The sequence below is a fragment of the Thunnus albacares genome, chromosome 11, assembly GCF_914725855.1.
Source record: "Thunnus albacares chromosome 11, fThuAlb1.1, whole genome shotgun sequence".
NCBI lineage: Eukaryota > Metazoa > Chordata > Actinopteri > Scombriformes > Scombridae > Thunnus > Thunnus albacares.
Window position 1 is genome coordinate 24,486,502 of NC_058116.1, and position 20,140 is coordinate 24,506,641.

Sequence of the window (20,140 nt, forward strand, 5' to 3'; positions counted from 1 at the left end):
GGTTTTTATGGGCTCTGTAAATGTTATAGTTTTTATTGGTGTTCTGTGTGTGTGTGTGTGTGTGTGTGTGTGCATTCAAGCACAGGTGCGAACGTTTCTAGATATTTGTGTGCACATGTCAGTTTCCAGGAGTTTCCCCGCATACCTGGGCGCTCTGTCAGGTGCTTGAGCATTGAGCACAGAGCAGCGGTGGTCCGTCTGTGTGAGCCGCACATGCTCATACACCCGCACACATCCGCACACCTCCAAACACACTCAGCCATACACTCCGATCCCCACAGGCGCTCGGTGCCTATGCCGTGTCATAAATCAGAGCTGTCAAATAGATTTTACAGCTCCTAGTGAAAAGAGGAGAGGCAGCCACCCAACAACCTTGAAAAGATGGAAGAAAGCAAAAGTAGAGGAGTTTTATTATTATTAAATCTGATACCTGGACCTAAGGAAGCTTTAAAGAATGACAGAACAGTTTTTCACTGCAGAGAGCACGAGTGTACATGAGTTTAGCGGTATGCGTGATGTGTAACGGCATCGAATACTCCGTCCATACGCTGCCTGCTTTTCCATTCTCAGCACACGCACATTTCCTTCCTCTATACTGTAGATTTTCTGTAGACTCCCCACTATTGATTGCCTGTCTCCCTCACTTTTGTCTTTATGCTACCATTATGGTTGGTTCAAATACTACTGTCGGGTCTGGATAAACTATTGATGATTTTATGCTCTAAACAGTTTTCTACTGACGCAGTGTAGCTTTGTATTGTCAGATATGATGCAGTATGCACAAACTTTAGCCAAATTGAGTCTTCCCATGCATGTACCAAAGTGCTCAAAACAGGCGGGTATAGCTGCCAGTCTCTCTTTATGTCTCTTGACATTTGCAGCATTCTGATTGCTGATTTTTTGGCAGAAGCCAATGCAGTGCTGACCAGTCTCAGTACTATAGCCTCCAGCTGCCTTGAGGTGCAGCGTATCCTCTGTGAATGACCTGACATAACATGGATACAGTCAGCCACTCAGACTTTGGGTTGCCAAGCCCAAAACTGTTTACAAGATCATTTGAATCTCTACTGGTGTGACAACTGGAGCAATTCATGATGGATTTTTTTTTATTAATACAGTGGCAGGTGTGGCTATTGGTGTTTGAGGCTAATTTGAAAGTTACATTACATTAACAAGACACCGTAATAAGCCTTGTAGAAAGACTTGATTAGGTTGATATAAAGAATTATGAGGCATTATGCGCCTGACTATGTCTTTCTTGGCCACGACCAGTCACTTCCTGGAGTCTCCGCTGGTTGCCTGGCAACTGCTCACAGCCAAAAAATAGTTTGGCACATAACCATTTGTAAAATGCCAAAATGACCTTTATACATGTTGATTTTTGAATGGATTAAACATACAAAAAAATAGCATGTTCATTAGTGAGCTGTTTCCCCCCTTTTAGTAGTTTTATGCTAAGCTAAGCTAACCAGCTGCTTGCCGTAGCTTTATATTTAATGGACAGATATGAAAGTGGTATCAAACATCTCTTCAAACTAGAAAACGAATAAAAGCGTATCTCTCAATATGTTGAACTTTTGCTTGATCTGCTCATTGTATCAGAAACCTTCCTCACCCAAGCTCGTCCAGCTAAATCTACCGCAGAGCTGATTGGAGGAGGCTCATCGGATGTCAGTGTCTGAATGGCTGCCTCTTAATATGCAGAATGGATGAAAGCATGTACGTCTTGCAGTAGGGCTCAGAAGGCAAATCGCTTTTGGCAGGCTAATTCACTGGTCATTAGAAGGGCCAAATTGAATAATGGACTCTGAGGTAAGTGTGCATGTGTGTGTTCGTGTGTGTGTATGTGTGTGTGTGTGTGTGTTTGATGAGACAGGAAAGGCGATGTTGGGTGGCCGTACTCGGTGGCCTCCTTACCTTGGCCCATCAGTTTCAATCAGGCAGCACGACAGGCACTCCCCCTTTCTAGCACGACACCTCTCCATTAGGCCACCAGCGCCCACACGTGTACTCCATTAAGGTGCATCACCTGAGGAAGCAACGGAGCGGAAAGAGAGAGGACGGCTCTGACCACACAGAAAAAACCTTGATCCCATTTCTATTAAAATTCTTCTTTCCCTCTTGCTTTCTTGAGGTAATCACTGGGCTGCCAAAGCTTTATTGGGAAAGTAATGGGATTCTAGGAGGGTGATAGTAGAACTCACTTATCTAACATCATACATGGACAGTTAACAACGATCCCTGCATTCCTCCTTGTGTCTCTCTCTGTCTTTATTTTACGTTCCTCTCCCTCCTTCTAAACTTTTAAGTCTCATTGCACCATCTGAGGTGTTCAATTCCTGCACCTTCTGAGCTTACTACTTACTTACCTCCTTCTCACATTCGCTTACCTCTGCACGTGACTTTAGATCATACAAATATTTCCACATTAGAAATGATCTGGACCATCTTGGCACTCAAAGCTTTGTCACATGCATGCTGAATTGTGAGGGAAACCTCTTCCAGTCAATACAAAGAGCTTCCAGGTTAGATAAAAGTATAACCTGAACTTTGTCAGAATAAGTGAAAATAGTAAGTGGAGAGTATTTAGAGAAAGACATGAAGCGATGTTCGGTTCTTCTCTTCTTGTTGAAGTCACTAAATGGTACTAAAAAGAAAAATTTGGTTATTTCATTGAAAGCAAAAAAATCATTGTGGTTCTGTGTCACACTAATAACAGCAGGTAAGAAACACATAGAAATAAAAGACTTAATTTTAATTCCTTAAACTCAGCTCAATTTCAAGTACAACCAAAATATGACACTTCATATTAAACAACACATAGACCTGCAGTATTCCCATTAAGAGTAACGGTACCTTGTTAAACTTAAATATGGTCTGAAATGTGATTTTTTTGAGAATAAGGTACAGGAATGGATCTGAGTGGTAACCGCCTGGTGGGCCTATCAGTCTGTGTTAGAGCTGCTGAGAGGGCTGTCTCATAGGCGGGCTCTCCTGCACCGGTCATTTCCCCTGGCCATTTGTCTCTGTCCACTTTCTTTCCCTTTCCTTGCCCTCTCTTTTTTTTCCTTTCATCTCCTCCCTCCCTCTCATCTTCGATACCTCATTTTGGACTCTCAGTCTTGTTCGATCTGTTTCTCCTCTCTTTTCTCTGGCACTGGGTTTTTTTTTTGCCATCACCACAGTTCTCCTCTTTTCCCCTCTTTTCCACGTTTCCTCCTTCTATGGCCTTGCAAACCTTGATAAACAAGGTTCAGGTTTTCCCTCCGTCAGCGGAAGGTAGAAACATTAATTTAGTTTAATGAAGACACCAAGTTTGTCAGTCACAATTCTGTTGTACACTTGAATCTGATTGGTCAATGAGGTATTTCTACCATTTATTCTATCAGTCTCCAGAAAGGTTTTTGCTTAGTGAACCAGTTAAACCAGTGAGTCAGTTGGTTTAATATTAAACAGTGTTGTTTTTCATGTTAGGTCAGCGCAAATATGCCTGTTGCTAGTTATTGGCAACTTGAATTTACTGATCTATAACATACAGTATGTTATACTAAGCTCTGATATCAGTATATATGGATGGTAGACAGACAGTCAACACGCAATATTATTTTTGATAAAATGATGTCACTGCCAGCTTTAAAGATACTGCTGGTACTACAGTATTAGCAACGGTTTTGGAGCCCTTTGTCTGTGTCATTATTAGCCTGATTATCAGACTGAATCGCAGTTTCATTTCACTTCGTTTATTCGGCCTGACATCGTGTTCATGTTGGCTGATTTCTGTTTGAGGGCGTTTTGTCATAACCAATCAGCAGTGAGTGACGGATCTGTTTGGCCAGTGGGAGCAGTTAGCCTAATGTTTTTTATGATGATCCAAGGAATATGAAGATATATAGATATATATAGATATATAGATATAAGATTTGTTGTTTCTATAAGTCCACTTAGAGCAGCATCTATCTCAACCAGGCTTTTAACCATTTTGTGGCCAATTTTCTGTCTTTAATTGTCATGGATGTAGCTAGTTAACTTGCTAGCTATGTTAGAAGATCACATCCCCATTCTTAATCCTGTCTGCAAAAATCTAACTGGTTGTACGTTGGTTTCCTCAATGGGCAGAAACAGCCATCGATACGCACAACAACATACCCATTTGAATAAACAAATTGAAGATGTGGGCGGCGAGTCATAAGTCTGGAGACAGGCTATCATTATAATCTACTAGAGGCTAGATAAGGCCAGAACAGTATTAAGTAATCAGAAAAGCAAAGATAAGTTTAATGTCTTTTTGTCTAATTGTTCTTTTTTATATCAAACAGCTTGAGCCAGAGCCAGATATAGAAACAATACATAAAATAACATATAACTGGAATCTTCTAGTCAAAATCAAAATAAATCAAACAGTAAGCTCAACTCAAGAAGTCAATATCTTCACACAACCAAAAAAACATCCAGTGAAAGCCCTCATCTGATAAATAAACCAGTTTTGTTAGATTCTCAGTAAATGCAGAAATGTGACCCCGACGTTAGAATCAGGGAATTAAAATGTCAGGGATCACATCGGAGTCAAAAAAACATAGCTAAATAATTCATAGCATTAGCAGCATACGTAGGCTTCAGAGCAACATGACACTTCAGATCATATCACATATCTCGTTAATTACTCAAATAGCTTTCAAATACTTTCCTGCGGTGGTCTTACGGTAGTCACATTTCTCTTTAAACACAGTCAGACAGTTATCTAATCTTTCTGGCATTCGCTATACTATCTTTCAAACTGCACATCATCTGTAACTGCACAGCTTAAGACAGACCATATAAAGCCAATACAAGCAGATGTTTAGCTCCGGTTTCCTTGGAGGTGGAAGTTGTTGGTTCTACTCAGCCCCCGACTCATCTTGTATTGGTCCAGAAGAAATATGTGTTTTAGACATAAATCTAAAGGTGAGACTGAAATATCTCTTTTTCAGAAAGGTCTCCTGTGGATTTGCAGCTGGTGCAAATTAATACACATGGATTATTGCGTTGTCTGGTTCAAAAAGGACTCAACTGATGCTAAAAATCTGATGCGGGCTACGTATCTCTTTATTCCTTATCTGGTTGCCTGTATATCTGGTTATTCTGTGTCTAAAAGTGTTAATATACACACAGTTATGTGTATTTGTGTCACTTACGATGGTCGTCTGCAATGTGTCGCACCCAAGGCTGAGCAGTCGGTCGTTCTGGCCTTGATGGAGACAGGAAGCGAGGGCAGCCATTTAGTAGCTACGAACTCCTCTCTGGCCCACTAGCCAGCCCCTGCTTGCCACCATCCCTCCCTCCCTCCCTCCATCCTTCCCTCCCTCCCTCCCTACCTCTCTCCTGGCTCTGTTGGTGCTGGGGGGAATCATAGCCACTCACTCTGATGATTTATGACCACACCTGAAGCCAGCCTAAGTTTGTGTGTTTGTGTATTTGTGTGAAATTGTGTGTGCTGTGTGTGGTTTTAAAGAAAAAAAAAAGATAGAAAATATATGATGGGAGTTTTAAGCTTCGAACATAATGATAAAATTTGATGCTGTATGTTTTTGGGCTTCTGATTTACGTCTTTTTTTTCCTCATACAGTATTGAATAGTGTGTAGTATGTTTCTTTTGTGTTCATGTGCAGGGACCACCATTATCTCTCAGCTGGCCTTTATGACCTGGCCTATTACTGTCTCCTTCTCACTCTTCCATGAACCTTGACTCTGCCAGGCTTCTGAAATGCAATCTCCCATAAAACCCATCAAATAAAAAATTCATATTGATACTCCCTGCCTCTGCTTTCTCCACCTTTTCCCTTCTCTCACCATCAGCGGTCCATGATGATAAACGACCGACTGTCAGATATTAAAGTCTGGAACACAATAAAAGACTGATTCTCTCCTCTTTCTACACCTCTTCACGCCTGCAGTTCTGTTTTCCCAGTTTCATGTTTGGGGGGCGAAACCTTCCCTGTTTCCACCTTCTCGAATGTGGGAATGTGCTACAGTCCTTAACTTTCTCATATATGATAGTGGATTAAATATCTTATGACAGATTTAAAGACGTTGTCTTTGGCTTTGGAAAATTATAATCAGATTATTTTATTTTTTAATATTTTATGGAAAAACAAGAAGTTAATCCAGAAATGAATAGTTAATTACATCCCTACTCCCAATTAATTTCAAGGAAAAGTGTCGTGCATTGGATTTTCTTTTGTATTTTCATGGTAGAAATCATTTCATAATGCAGTGGTTCTCAAACTTCTTCATCTCAAGCCCTGAAATGACACAAATTAGACCACAGACCCCCATTTGATAAGATTTTGTCCCATCTGATAAGATTTTTGCCTTTAGATGTTAGTCATACTGTCATTCTGTCATTGTGTTACTTGTGGATGGAATTATAGTGAAAATAAATGATTTCCCTTTTTGCTGGGGACCCCCCAGAACCCTTTCAAGGACCCCTGAGGGTCCCCAGACCCCACTTTGAGACCCGCTATTGTAATGTACTTAAATCACACACACACCGAAACTGAATTTCAGCCGCACACCTCTAAATTAGCTCTGCCTTCGGGGCTGAAGTGGTAGTGGGTGTGCGAGGGCAGTGCCCATTTTTCCCTCTTAACTCCCAGCTGAGCCTTTGTGTTGGTCCATTACCCAGCAAGTCCTGACATTGTACCGCAAACCACAGTGTCTCCTGAGAGTCTGTCAGACCAAAACAGTCAGTTAAACAGTCTATTGGCGAAGCAAATGGCAAATGACAAAGGATGATTTGATGCGATGTGAATCTGATAATGACTGATGTATTTAATTAAAACATTTTAACCATTAATATTATCAATACAGTAGATGACTGTTTGCCTTTTTTACTGTACAAAAGTAGTAGTAGGTTTAGCAAACTTAGTAATTTTTGTTCAAACAGGCTGCCATAATCATTGAGACTCACACAGTGTTCAACTTTACAAGCAAACTTGTGTAAACTTAGCATACAAGCTGAATTTATACATCAGTATCAAGTGGAAGACATGCAAAAATATATATATATTAAAAAACCAACCATCAAACATGAACCAGGGATGACTGACTGTACAGACGCTGTTCAAGGACGCTCCATAGATCAAGAAATTGCACACTGGCAGCAAATGATGTCACACACACAATAACGGTAGAAGACCACAGTTAACAAGTCGGTGAAATGATTGAATAATATTTTTAAAAATATTTTCTGTAAGGAATGTAGTGGCTATTCAAAAGAGGAGATTTAAAGGTCAAAACCAGATTGGAATTGGCTGTATGTTTGTCTAAATTTGTTTTCACTTTACATGCTTTCTCTCCTCAAAGGATTTTCTTTTAAATCTTGAGTGGCCATTCATTCACAAGGTCTTTTTTTTTTTTTTTTTTACAACTCTTAGTCTGAAAAATTATGTTTTTTCACTTGACTTTATATCAAAGGCTACACATGTTGAATTCAACACATCTCTTCAGTGCTTTTCAGTTACTTTGACTTCGTTAAAGTTGATAAAGCTGCATGAGTGATTTTTTTTTTTTTTTTAACATTAAACTCAGAACTTTAAGCATAGTTAGAGTGATATTTACTGTTATTATTTTTGATAACCTCCACAAGAATTGGGACCAAACAACATAATGCATTTCAAAAAGCACTAAACTGACTTTAAAAAGGACTAAAATACAAATACTGAGTTTTTTTTTCCAATTAGCATTAAAATGACTAAAGATACGAGAGCATGAGATCAAATCACAGAAAGTAGAGACCATAAAAACAAAGGCAAATATCATTTTTTGAACTATAGAAAAGAAAAGAAAAGGACAACAAAGATAAGAAATCATTCAGGTCAACTGGAACAAGGGATGTTTTTCACATGGAGAGCAACATTGAGCTCACAGAGATAAGTACGTACATGACTCTTATTTGTCCAACGATGCATGCTATGCTTTTTGTCTCTGCGTCTGCGAGTGTCAGGAGCCAAGCGGGGACTGCTTTTAGACTCTGTCTTGGTCCTGTCAACACAGCAGCATGTCAGACTGCTGAAAATCTGAAGGAGGAGGCTTTTTGTCTGTTAATATGCTGTTAATGTAGTCTGGGTGACAGTAGTAGATTCCCTCTATGGGGACAAGCATTAGTTGGTGCCACTGACGTTCCCTGTCGACACTGCAGTCTGAAAAATAATGGGAACAAAATGATCTATTTCCATTAGAGTTGCGTTAAATTGGGTCTGGCTGCATTTAAGACTGTGACTTCTCATCCAAATAAAACACACACACAAAAAAATCCACCTTTTGATACTGTCAAACGGTAGATTTTAAGTGTATTTGTAGACTTCCTTAAACTAAGTTTGTTTCCAATCACAGATAGTTTGAGTGGAAGGTGAAAGACTAAAACTTAAAGTAAAGGAGATATTTGCTTTCAGAGCTCGAGTACCTTCTCCACTGACTGTATAATCACAGGAAACCTTTTACCTGAGATGACAGTCAGACCAATCAGAGGCTCTCATCTTGTCCAGGGACCAATTAGAAGTCATCATTCCATCAGTGGGTCAATTGCCATGTCATCATTGATACTAATTACAACTGTGTCTCCTTGTGTCCATTTTGGTGGTATCACCTGCTATAACTGCAATATAATATATATAATACTCGTACGACCGGGTTTGTTCTTAGACAGCACGTACGAGCGGTTTGTGGCATAACCGATTTTCTTACTTATAACAATCTCTTAACGAAATTTACAAGTGGTCCAGACGTAGCGTAAGAGTCATGAACAGACAGTCTGCCTTTCTCCACAAGGAAAAAACACTAATTTGACCTGAAATCATAATGCCTTAATCTGAATGAATTTAGAGTTTAAATATGATTCTGAAATAACCTACAGGAGAATACAAGATGCAACTAAGACAAAGTTAATGCAAAACTGTGAGGTTTTCAATATTTTATTATTGTTATTGGCGTATTTTGGCAGAGAAACGTATACATTTCAGTAGTTGTAAAGAAAAATGGCTCAATTCAACAGCAGCCTCGGGGTCTTTCTGCAGGTCTCTGTCCAGCATCATCTACTGTTACATCTGACCATGTATCACCTACCGCAGGCCATAATAGTCTCTCCTCTAATATCTCCATCCCCCTTGATAGAAAGCCACATTCAGGCAACAATATTGCCACTAAACATGTTAGTGAAGGACATGAGCCAGAGTTAAAGATGTTCTTGGGAGGGAGATACAGCGCCGATACAACAGAAACTGTACCACACACAGTATAGAAACAATTCCACATATTAGAGTACAGGTCAAAAAATATAAAGGGGCACAGAACCTTTAAAATGCAAAGGGACAGTTTAAATCGCCACCAGATAAAAAAAGGCTGAGAGCAAAGAAAAACCAGGAATCTAAAGTAATACAGGAAGCAGAAAAGGGACACTCAGAGTTAAGACACACAGTCCGTAAAAGCCACCGTCCTAGTGAGAGCAGATCCATGTCTCGAGCATTTTAAGAGCCGTCCCTTACCATTTGCAGTGAAAGGTCAGGTAGATAAAGTAGTGTAAAGACAGAAAAGGCAGATATTACCTGATAACGTAACACGCAGTGAGTGTCCTAAATAATCCCATTATGGCTGTGAGACAGAGCACCGAGGTTATGTGAAGATTGTAAATCAGTGAGGTAATTTAGCATCAACTATTTATATGTTTGGATCATTTGCTGGATGTAGCAGGAGCACATGTAGAGACCTTGGAGAGAGTTGCATATAGAGTTCAGTAAAACTATCGATCGTGTTGCCTGGAATATGTGTGCAGGATAAAGAGGTAGTTCAAGGGGAAAACCCTGCCTCGTATTTTAATGCATCGCTACAGCGGTAAATGCATTTTTGCGTTTTTGCACCAACGGAGCTTGATGTATTTTCTCCATGTGCTCCATTTCCATAACAGTTTAGCTTTCAAGTTGTAGCTAAGAGCACATAACGATCCAGTTGCAAAGGGGTGCTACTAACACGGTGCATGCCGAAATAGATTTTTATGTTTTCTATTTTTTTGAATTATTAAAGGTTAAGCTCTTTGTGCATGCAAAGATTATTTATTAAATTATTTATGTCCTGGCTTTCAGTGTTTTTTTTTTTATTTTTTTATTTCAAGTTCTAGTATCGGTCTGAAATAATTTCATCAGAAAATCTGATTTCCTACAGTAGCCTCCACGAGCAGTTTGTTTGAGACAGTTCGAACCCCACAGCCAGCCAAGGGCAGACCTTTTCATCGCCTTCTGTTTTAGAAGAGATAATGATTCTCTTTTACTTGGAATAGGATTGCATTTTCTATCTCTCTTGTCCTCTATTCTTCCCTCACCTTTACCTTTCCATCCCTCACTCTCTCCCCCCCCCCCCACCCACCGCCTCCCGCCAGTTGGCCGCTGCCGGTGCTCCCTGCATGGTGGCGATGCTGTATCGCGCCGTCACAGCGCAAGCGAGGGATGAGAGACAAATCAAAACCACCTTATTTCCCCTCAGTCCCTCTCACCGTGCCAGATTGAATTTGAGGTTTTTCATCTTCTTTCTCATCTTTCTCTTTTCCCTGCCTCCCTTGGCGTCCACTCAGAATTACCTGGAACCAAACCGTCTCACAACTTGATGGCGCGGTATCGTTTATGCATGTGGAGGGAGATAGTCGGCAGCCCTCAATGTTGATTCTTTTGACTCACTTTAAATCCTCTGCTTCAGTCGTGTGTGTGTGTGTGTGTGTGTTCAAAAATGGTCAATACTAAAATCTATGAAGGATCCCGCCTTGCCTTTACCAGTGTCTTATAAATCATCATGCATGGAAATGTCTAAATTGATTCTGCATGCTTTGATGTACAAGTTGTAAAGAAATTCAGAAAACAGCTATTTTTGATGTTCTGTAACTTCCATTTCTTATTTGTTGGTTAAGTGGTGTAACTGTTTTAAATCCCCTTATCGCCAAATATAGACCATGAGATGTCTCTAAGCTATCTAGCCGATCATTAATAAACATTACGTTGGAATCAATCCCTCTGTAGAGAATACTGGAATATCATTTCTCTGTATCGACAGTAGTAGAATACGTAATGTTATGATGGAAAGTATTTGCTTCCCGAAACTCAGTCACACTTTGTTCTCTTGGTTCTGAAGTCATTTTAACAAAGCAGCTTACATACATAAAATAAAGAAAGAGGGGTGAATATTTTTCATATTGCAAATCTTAAGATAATACAGAGAGGAAATGCTATTATAACAATATTAAAGAAAATGTTACTGCCTTTCAGGGTTTATGGGTATCCCTGTAGGTAGAATATATTAGGCAACTAGATGTATATTGTCTATAAAGTCTGGATTGAGATTATTTAATGTGTGACTTTATATTTACTGATGCGTTTGACAGAATTTAATCAGGCATCATTAAAGAGAAGAGATACACAAATATGTAACACATACATGCAACCCACTGATGTGTCTTAGGGAGACAACTAATTTTCACTTCTGATTAATCTGCTGATTATTGTCTCGATTAATCGTTTTGTTTATAAAATGTCAAGAGTCCAAGTTGACTTTAAATGTCCAAAACCCAAAGATATTCAGTTAACTATCATGTATGCCAAAGAAAAACATTAACTTCTCACATTTGAGAAGCTGGAATCATCAAATATTTGACATTTTTGCTTAAAAAATTACTAAACAATCATTTGATTATCAGAATAGATTGACTAATTGATTAATAGACTAATTGTTGCAGCTCTTGATCTGTACTAATAATGTTGCGTCACTGTTACACAGACTGATTTTCTCATTGACATTCAGTGTATTTCTAGATGATAGATTACAGAACGGGATCGTGAATCTCACTCAACACACAAACGAATATGTGAACTTTCATTTTAGTTAACAGAATGCAGTGACTAGGTTTTTTATGAAATCCGCAGTGCCCTTTAGGACTGCGTAGCCATTTACCTCTAGATTTACTTCTCAGGATACACACACACACACACAAAAACTTTATGAATTCTTTGTGGGACTCTCCCCACTGATTTTTAGGATTACTTACAGATTTATGACCAAGGTAGTCTCATCTGAAAATCAAAACCGACAGGCACATTTGCATTGCGTACTGATGAAACTACACAGCAGTGTGTGTCAGAGGAATGAGACAGAGAAAAAAAAACACTATCTTGTTTTACATTTGGTTTTGCACTTAAATATATTCAGTCTAATTAATTTATTCACAAGTGCCCAATCCCACATCTGGCTACGCCATTAACCTATACAATAGACTTGATTTGGCTATTAAAGACCACTTTGAGATGTTAAAAATATTCATAGCCAGAAAGTTAACCTCAATAATTAAAATCTTGGAGCCATAAAATTATGCTGCAGCTGTAACAACATGAAAGTAGTGCAACTAGTCTTGAGTGCAGATGTGGTTCTGAGTTGCTGGAGGAGTACGGGGGGCTTTGGGGGGGGGGGGGGGGGGGCACCTGGCTCCTACCTGAGAAAAATGACTCTCATCTTCCACTCTGTTGGACCTACTCCCACCCATCTTCCCTTCACCCCACCTTTTCTTTTTCAATTATGGGTTGGAATATGAATCTTTAATAGGGTGATAATTGTGCTAGCATATTTGCTGTCACCCACCATTAGCCCAGATTAATTAGCCCATTTAGTTTAGCTTAAGAAAGTGTCTGGCTGAGGAATGGGGGCACTGATGGAAGGCGGGTAGAGCGAGAGTAGAATCAGCACAATCTGTTCTATATCATAATGCCATCTTTCTCCTGCTTTTCTCTCTGTCTCTTTGTGTCGTTCGCCTCTCTGCCTTTTCCCTCTCTGCCGCCTTAACTCTCTCTTTCCCTCATCTAACTCACTCTGTTAGTCTGTTTCATCAGTCTGCGCTCATGTGCCCTGCTCTCAGCAACATTTTTTTTTTTTTTTGTTGGGCCATGACTTTTCAAGTGGTTGGCAGGGAGACTGATGAGGAAGTCATGCGGTTGAAACTTTCTTATAACTATTAATTCTGTAATTAGCATAATAGCATAAGCCAGTGGTGCAACTTGTTCAACTAAGCCTCTTTTTTTTCAAAAGCTATTTTTGGAGGATTACCAGAAGTGAACCTTATGGTTGATACAAATCACTAAACAGCTCTGCCATAAACTCTACCATTACCAAGCTGTGTTCCTAATATTCTGTCCTCCCTATTAACATACATGAAGGGGGTGAAATATATATAGCCTTTCTGACAGTGTCAACAAAAACTGAAAATGTATAAACTTCTTAAAAGTAGAATTTATGGCAGAGCTTTTGTATTGGATTGTGTTAGATTGCACAGGTGTTCCTAATAAAGTGCTCAGTGAGTTTATATGTTAACAATGGATCAAATGTGTAATGGCAAAGGGTTCTCTTGTAGTAAGAAACCCACTTGATGATTATCACTTGACTCCATAGTTCCCCTCAGCTCCACAGAGCATTTTAGCATCTTTTAGCTCATTGTTTTGGTTATCAGTCCCACAACTTTACGGTTTTGGTTCACTCTCATCCACCTTGTTTCCAGCCACAGCAGGCAGCTGTTTTCAGTGGAAAAAGGGCTGATAACCCCACTGAACACTACCAAAAGACACACAAAGTTAGCAACTAGCTAGCAAATACAGTGGAGCATTTAGAAGCTAAAGATCCAGAAGTTTCCTGTAGAGCAGAACTAAAAGAATCAGCAAGTGGCCTGAAACACCACTACAAATGAATACCAGTGTTGCTCCATATCTGCTGGATGTGTAAATAATAAACTGTTTGCTAACAAATATTTACATAAAAAGTTCAGTCCTAATTTGACTGCAGTTATTTGGATTTGACCTGCTGGCTATTCACAAATGGAGAGAGATAACAGGTTGACATAGTTGGTTTATGTCTTGTCAGTTCTGACCAAACGCTTCAGTAAGGTCTAAAAAAAACGGCTCACTGGAAGTTTGGCTTTCTTAATGATCCTCATTGGCAGCTTTGGAATCAACCATATAAACTGGGGGAAACTAAAATAGCGAGAGAATTGGATGATTGTCAACGTAATTAGCAAAAGCAGCATTAGCGTACATTTCAGATTGCAGAAAATCATTTGATTTAGTGTTACTGTGAAAATATTGCTTAATGGAGCTCTCTCCACCTGCGGATACTGTGTGTGTGTGTGTGTGTGTGTGTGTGTGTAGCAGTGGCAGTGACTTGGCCACATCACTAGCTCTGTATCTCTCAGCAGGCAGAGGGAAATGAGGTCTAATCGGAAGGATATTAAAGTCACAATAGACTGCTCCTGCTATTAAGGCCTGTCAGCCCCGGCCTCCTCTCTCACCTTGATATCTCCCCGTTTCTGAATATTTATATGCCTACATCAAGGGCTACTTACACTGTGCAATGCATGCATGTTTCTTAGTGTGTGTATGTGTGTGTGTGTGTCGGTGCCACAAGCTTTGAAATTTATCATCGCTGTAGCTGTTCAATGTCAATAGCTACTTTGAATGTGCATGCGTATTACTCTGTATCTGCTTAAGCAGTCCACCCGTCTGTCCTCTGATCCCCAGGTGCAGCGGGGGCGAGGCTGCTCTCAGGTCAGAACAAACCCGTCGCCATGGATGTGGATGAGGAGGAGAATATGAGTGAGTCTACTCAGCTTCGTCTCGTGTTGCCTTAACTCGTGTTTTTTTGTGTTTTGTGCAATAGCTGATCTCTGCTTTAAAATACGTCTGCCTGTATTTTTTTTTTTTTTTTTTTTGTCAGCCCGCATGTCTCCCCTTGTTTGTCATCCTGTCGTTCTAAGATGCGTAATCAGTATGAACACATCTTGCTTACTTATATTATGCAAATATAAGTATAGTACTATTGCTTAGTGCAATAGTACAAAACTAATCAAACTAAATGCAAACTGAATCTGTAAATGCAAACGTGTTTTCTAAAAGTATGCCTAAAAAGATTTATTATATCATTTAGTCGCCCTTCTGTCAGATTCCATAAGTGTCATTTGTCCTTACCTGAACCAAGAGACAAGGCTCTGCAAATAAATACACTCACTAATGTAACTGAAACTTTTTACAAAAAAAAAAAAATAATAATCATTACATCTAAGATGCTTCAGGTCATATTACAGATTTCCTCTACTTTCATTTCCCCCCTTTAGAAAATCCTCTCCTCTCCAGCTTATTGAACTTTAATTAGACATTTTGGTTTGAACTCAGTAACTAAACCTCAGAAGGCAAAGAAAGTCATGAGTGAATATCTTTTCCCCGCACTTTAACAGTTTTGAACTTACATTCAAAGAGAGCTGTCATCCTAGTAGAACCCTAACCTACAACGCAAACCAACAGCTCTCTTGTTGTAGTGTCACACTTTGTGTTTTTGAGATGAGAAGAAGCATGTTGTTGCGTTAAGTCAAATAAGCACAGAGTTGCAAAATACTCTTTGTTGTCTTCCAGAGGCGGCTTCTGTCTTACATTTTAGCTGCTAGTCAGAAGATGTATTTGAAGATAAAAACACAGTTCAAGCTCACACAAGCCTATTTCTTAAATACCAAGGGAAACACCAAAGAAACACATGAAAGAAATGTTTTACTTTTATGTGACAACCTTAGCAGTTCTTTAAATTCTTTAATCACATGAATCAAAAGTCCAACTAACAAGTTATACTTAAAATGAAGTAGTGAAAAAAATACTTTGATTCGGTTCATGCAACCACCACGGGGGATTTTCAGCGCTGAAAAATCCAAGCATATGGGAGTTTTTTTTTTTTTGTTTTTTTTCTTCTTGCGAAGCTAATGGATGCTGATTACACAAATGCTGGCATGATAATGACCACAACTGCATATGTGTGCCATAATTCAAGTGCATGGTGTCATGGTTGTTGCTCTTTTGTCCTCAGATCTGGCTTTAAGGCTTCAGAGCATCAGCATCATCCAGCCAAAACTTATACATACTCTTCTTAAGTGATCAGTTTCCATTTGAGCCCTTTAGATACCCCCTTTAGTGAAAGTTTATATATTGTGTATTGAAAAATAAACTATTTATATATATTTTTTTGCTGTCAAAAATTAATTTGTGACAGAGAAAGGGAGCTCCGAGTTTTTATGTGTGCCATTATGTTCATTGTATTTCTGTTTAGCATGCTAGTATTTTCATTATATATAGATTTATTCTGATTTGGAGTATTGGTGACTATATCCCCTCCTGTTATGATCGCTAGCTAAACATGTGTGTAAGTATATTATGTCTGAATCCAGTAGGTAAAAGCTCTACTCATTATATCTTTTGCAGAGAAAAAATACTGTATATTTTAAAATAAGTCATGTAGAATGAAAATCTAACTCTGTGGTAATCTTGTACCATTTTCTCCGGGGACATTCAGCTGTTATTACTTATTACATAACAAATGCCCCAAAAATCAATGGTGGTTAAAGGTCACCGGCTGAGATTGTGTCCCTGCCCGACACACAAATTATACCTGTCACCGTTTTGATAAGTGACAGTTCTCCTTGGTTGTTGTTATTCTGTCCCTCCTTTCCCTTTTTCATCCCTTTTTATCTGCAAAACTCCATGAAGAATGCATGTACAACCCAAAAAAAATCTTGCATGTTTTCAGAGCTCATGAACTGAAGAATGTGCAGTTTGTTATACTTGATCTTAGGAATACATTTTTAATGTTTTTGTTTTGTTTGTTTGGTTTTTTTTTTTTTTCTTGCCTTGAGACATGTCAATTAGAGTATGCAGATGGTAGCGGCATGTCAGTGCATTTTGAAAGCTAGAACACTGTGATCTCTGACAAGCTCCATGGGTGGGATCTCAGAGGCACAGGGTCATATGAATGGCGCCTCATTAGAAACCGCTTTTGAATTCAGATTTTCCTCATTTTTAAACGACAGTCATTCTTTTCAAATTCTTATGCAAAGGGGGTGTAACCTCACATTTTGACCTTGTACCCTGTCGCCAGTCAAGCCTTTAGGATCCTGCAGTAGGTGGAGTCCTCTCCTTCTGCCTCTTTGATGTATTCTTCCTGTTTGCCTGGTCCTCAGCTCCTCCCCTGCACTCCTCCCCTGCACTCCCTCAACCCAACCTACAATCCCACTCATGCACACTGCGGCCTCTCTTTCTCCTGAGTACCGCAAGGAGTAACCTATCAAGCCTTTGCTGAAGGATGTTATAAATGAAAATTTTTGACAATATTCCATCCACTTTGCTAACTGGGTTCAGTGATATGTGTTCCCCAGTGTATTTATATTACAGCAGTTTAAAACTGAACACTCTACATCATTTCCCTGTAGGCAGCAAAGTGATAAAATGGATGAGGAATAGCTCTGTGTGTGTCTGTTTGTATGTCTTTGTTGAGCGTTGATATGTATGCGCACAGTTGTTTACATTTATGTTTTTAGACCAATAAAAAATGAAAAGTATACGGTAGTTGTTTTACTCATGAAGGCTTTTTTCCCTCACTTCCCCCTGACCCTTAGAATAACAAGCCTATGTGACATCTTTAATAATGAAGATATATTAAGAGATTAATTTCAAACTTGAATACCATTTGACCAAAATATGGGCCTAAAGATTCCAAAAAAAAAGATTTCCATCAATGTTTTGAATGTGGACCAAGGTACATTTTTTAGGACCCGTCAAGAGCTCTACATGTGTTGATGTTGTTCTACTATTTAAATGGATATGAGTAGACTATAGCTAAATATGTTCAGTCAAATTTAAAAGCCAGCTTGTCTTTCTATGATAAAGGAACACAAATCATTGGTTCAGTTCCAAAGAGTGATAAAGGAATCTATAAATTTTGCATTTACAAGATCCTGCAACGAAGGCGTTGTAAGTTACTCTTTCTGGGCACCGCAGGTTCGAGCAGCACCGACGTTAAGGAAAACCGAAACCTGGACAACGTGTCCTGCAAAGACGGTGTGGGTGTGGCTGAACAGCTCCCCAATGGAAGCGGCCTGGCCAGTCGAAAGCGCCCCCTAGAAGAAGGAAACAATGGCCACTCGCACTCCAAGTTCCGGGCCAAGAAGCGTAAGAAAACACCAGGGCCAGTCCTGCCCAAGAATGCTCTGATGCAGCTGAATGAAATCAAACCAGGTCTACAGTACAAACTGCTGTCTCAGACAGGACCGGTCCACGCACCAGTTTTTGTCATGACTGTGGAAGTCAATGGACAGATGTTTGAGGGCATGGGCCCAACGAAGAAGAAGGCCAAACTGAATGCAGCTGAGAAAGCACTGCGTTCCTTCGTCCAGTTCCCCAATGCCTCCGAGGCACACCTGGCCATGGGTCGAACACTGACAGTGAACACAGACTTTACATCTGACCAAGCTGACTTCCCAGACATGCTCTTCAACGGCTTTGAGACACCAGCCGTACCTGAAGAGTCCTTCTATCTAGGTTCCAATGGTAGCAGCTCGTTAAACTCACTAGGGGAGTACCCACTGCCCACACCACCTGGCAGCAACCTTGTCCAGGCACCACTGCCCCCTCCATCGGCATTCAGCTCACCCTCCAGTGGCAAAAACCCTGTCATGATCCTCAATGAGCTCAGGCCGGGCCTCAAATATGACTTTGTGTCGGAGAGCGGTGAGAGTCATGCCAAGAATTTTGTGATGTCAGTGACAGTGGATGCACAGACGTTTGAAGGCTCAGGGCGGAACAAGAAGCTGGCTAAAGCCCGGGCAGCGCAGGCCGCCCTCTCAGCTCTCTTCAACATGCAGTTAGACCAGACACCATCCCGGCAACCCATACCAAGAGAGGGATTGCAGCTTCACCTACCCCAGGTAAGATATTTTATCTTCCTCATAGATTGTCATACATGTACAGAATGTATCAGACCCAAATCAGAACATAAACTCAACATTTTAGTTAACCATAAAAGGAAAACTTCTAGGTCTATCATGTTTTATGTTTTCAGGTTGACGGTGATCGGTTCTGCAGGCCTGGAAAATATGAATGATTTTTAATGACCACATTGTTTGGTGAATTTAGTAAGCCAAAGAATCCTACTCATTCTTGTGGTTGCCACGCTTAAATTACAGCAGGCATCGGGCTAAAATGCCTCATGCATGAAAGCTTGAAAGCTCTTCATCATAGAGTCGCTTATTATTGGCCACAAATATGAGTGCAATCACACTTTGTTTTGCATCACAGCTCATAAAATGAACATTTCAGGTCCATGGCCATACACCCAAGGGTGCCATAAAAGACAGCTAAGTACTGTTATACTATAGGATATTTAGTTTGAGTATGGGTTAGGAATTTATGAATATTTAAATATGCTTTGGCCAAGGCCCTCTAATTTGAAGACATTACAATATGCAGTAGTCAGTATTTAAATAGCCTCAATGTTTAAGTTTATCACTAGAAATAACTGTCAAGGTTACAAAACGTTTTATTTCCAGAGGTGCTTTGCTTTGCTTTGAAGGAACGCAGAGGCATATTGCTCACATAGCTTTAATTTTTCAGATTCTGCCCTCATTAAAGCTGTCATCTTCACCAGGCTTGAAACATTGATTATTAAGATATAACAAGAGAGTCAAAGATGACAGAACTTGAATTCACAAAGACTGAGACTGGTTTTCAAAGCAGGTACAGCTGAAGAACATCTTTTTTAAACATTACCATTTTTACAGGTCTCCTAATCATAAGATGCCAGCTCCTCGTCTACATCTTACTTCTCCCTCAGTTGAAGTTCATTCGCAACAAACAACATCGTCACGCCTGCCTTCAGTTATATTTTTCTACCTTGTTAAAGAACAAAAGTTGTCAGATGAATTATAGCTTTATCCTTAATGAATGTTTACAAAATGAATGGATGTTAAATGATATCCTCGTCATGATTTAGTCAGTCCTCAACAAGCTGACAGAAGACATGGGCAAAGCTTATCTGTAAAGAATTGTTGTCTCATAGGATAGACTTCACCCGAATCTGTTGTTTGGGTTGCAGAGAGAGATCCGCTCCCAACTGCTTCAGCTATCAAACCTTTGCTGTTCAAGTAAATTATCATCAAAACTTCATTCACATCATGTTAGTACGGACTAAGGACAGGTGGTTGGTTTTATGCAACTGAGATAACACAGTCAGCAAAGCTAATCAGTGTGACACACAGTCAACAGTCCCCTTCCCAAAGCTT

General features: G+C 39.8%; 1 protein-coding gene across 3 annotated transcripts in view; it reads left to right on the forward strand.

Annotated features, from left to right (window-relative positions):
• The window catches only part of adarb1b (adenosine deaminase RNA specific B1b), a 116,903-nt gene that overhangs the window by 82,145 nt on the left and 14,618 nt on the right, over nt 1-20,140 (forward strand). For all 3 annotated transcript variants that reach the window (XM_044365433.1, XM_044365432.1, XM_044365434.1), the window contains 2 exons: nt 14,568-14,642; nt 17,862-18,787. In XM_044365433.1, coding sequence (XP_044221368.1) covers nt 14,615-14,642; nt 17,862-18,787 — 954 coding nt within the window. In that variant the 5' untranslated portion in view covers nt 14,568-14,614. The remainder of the gene's footprint in view (nt 1-14,567; nt 14,643-17,861; nt 18,788-20,140) is intronic.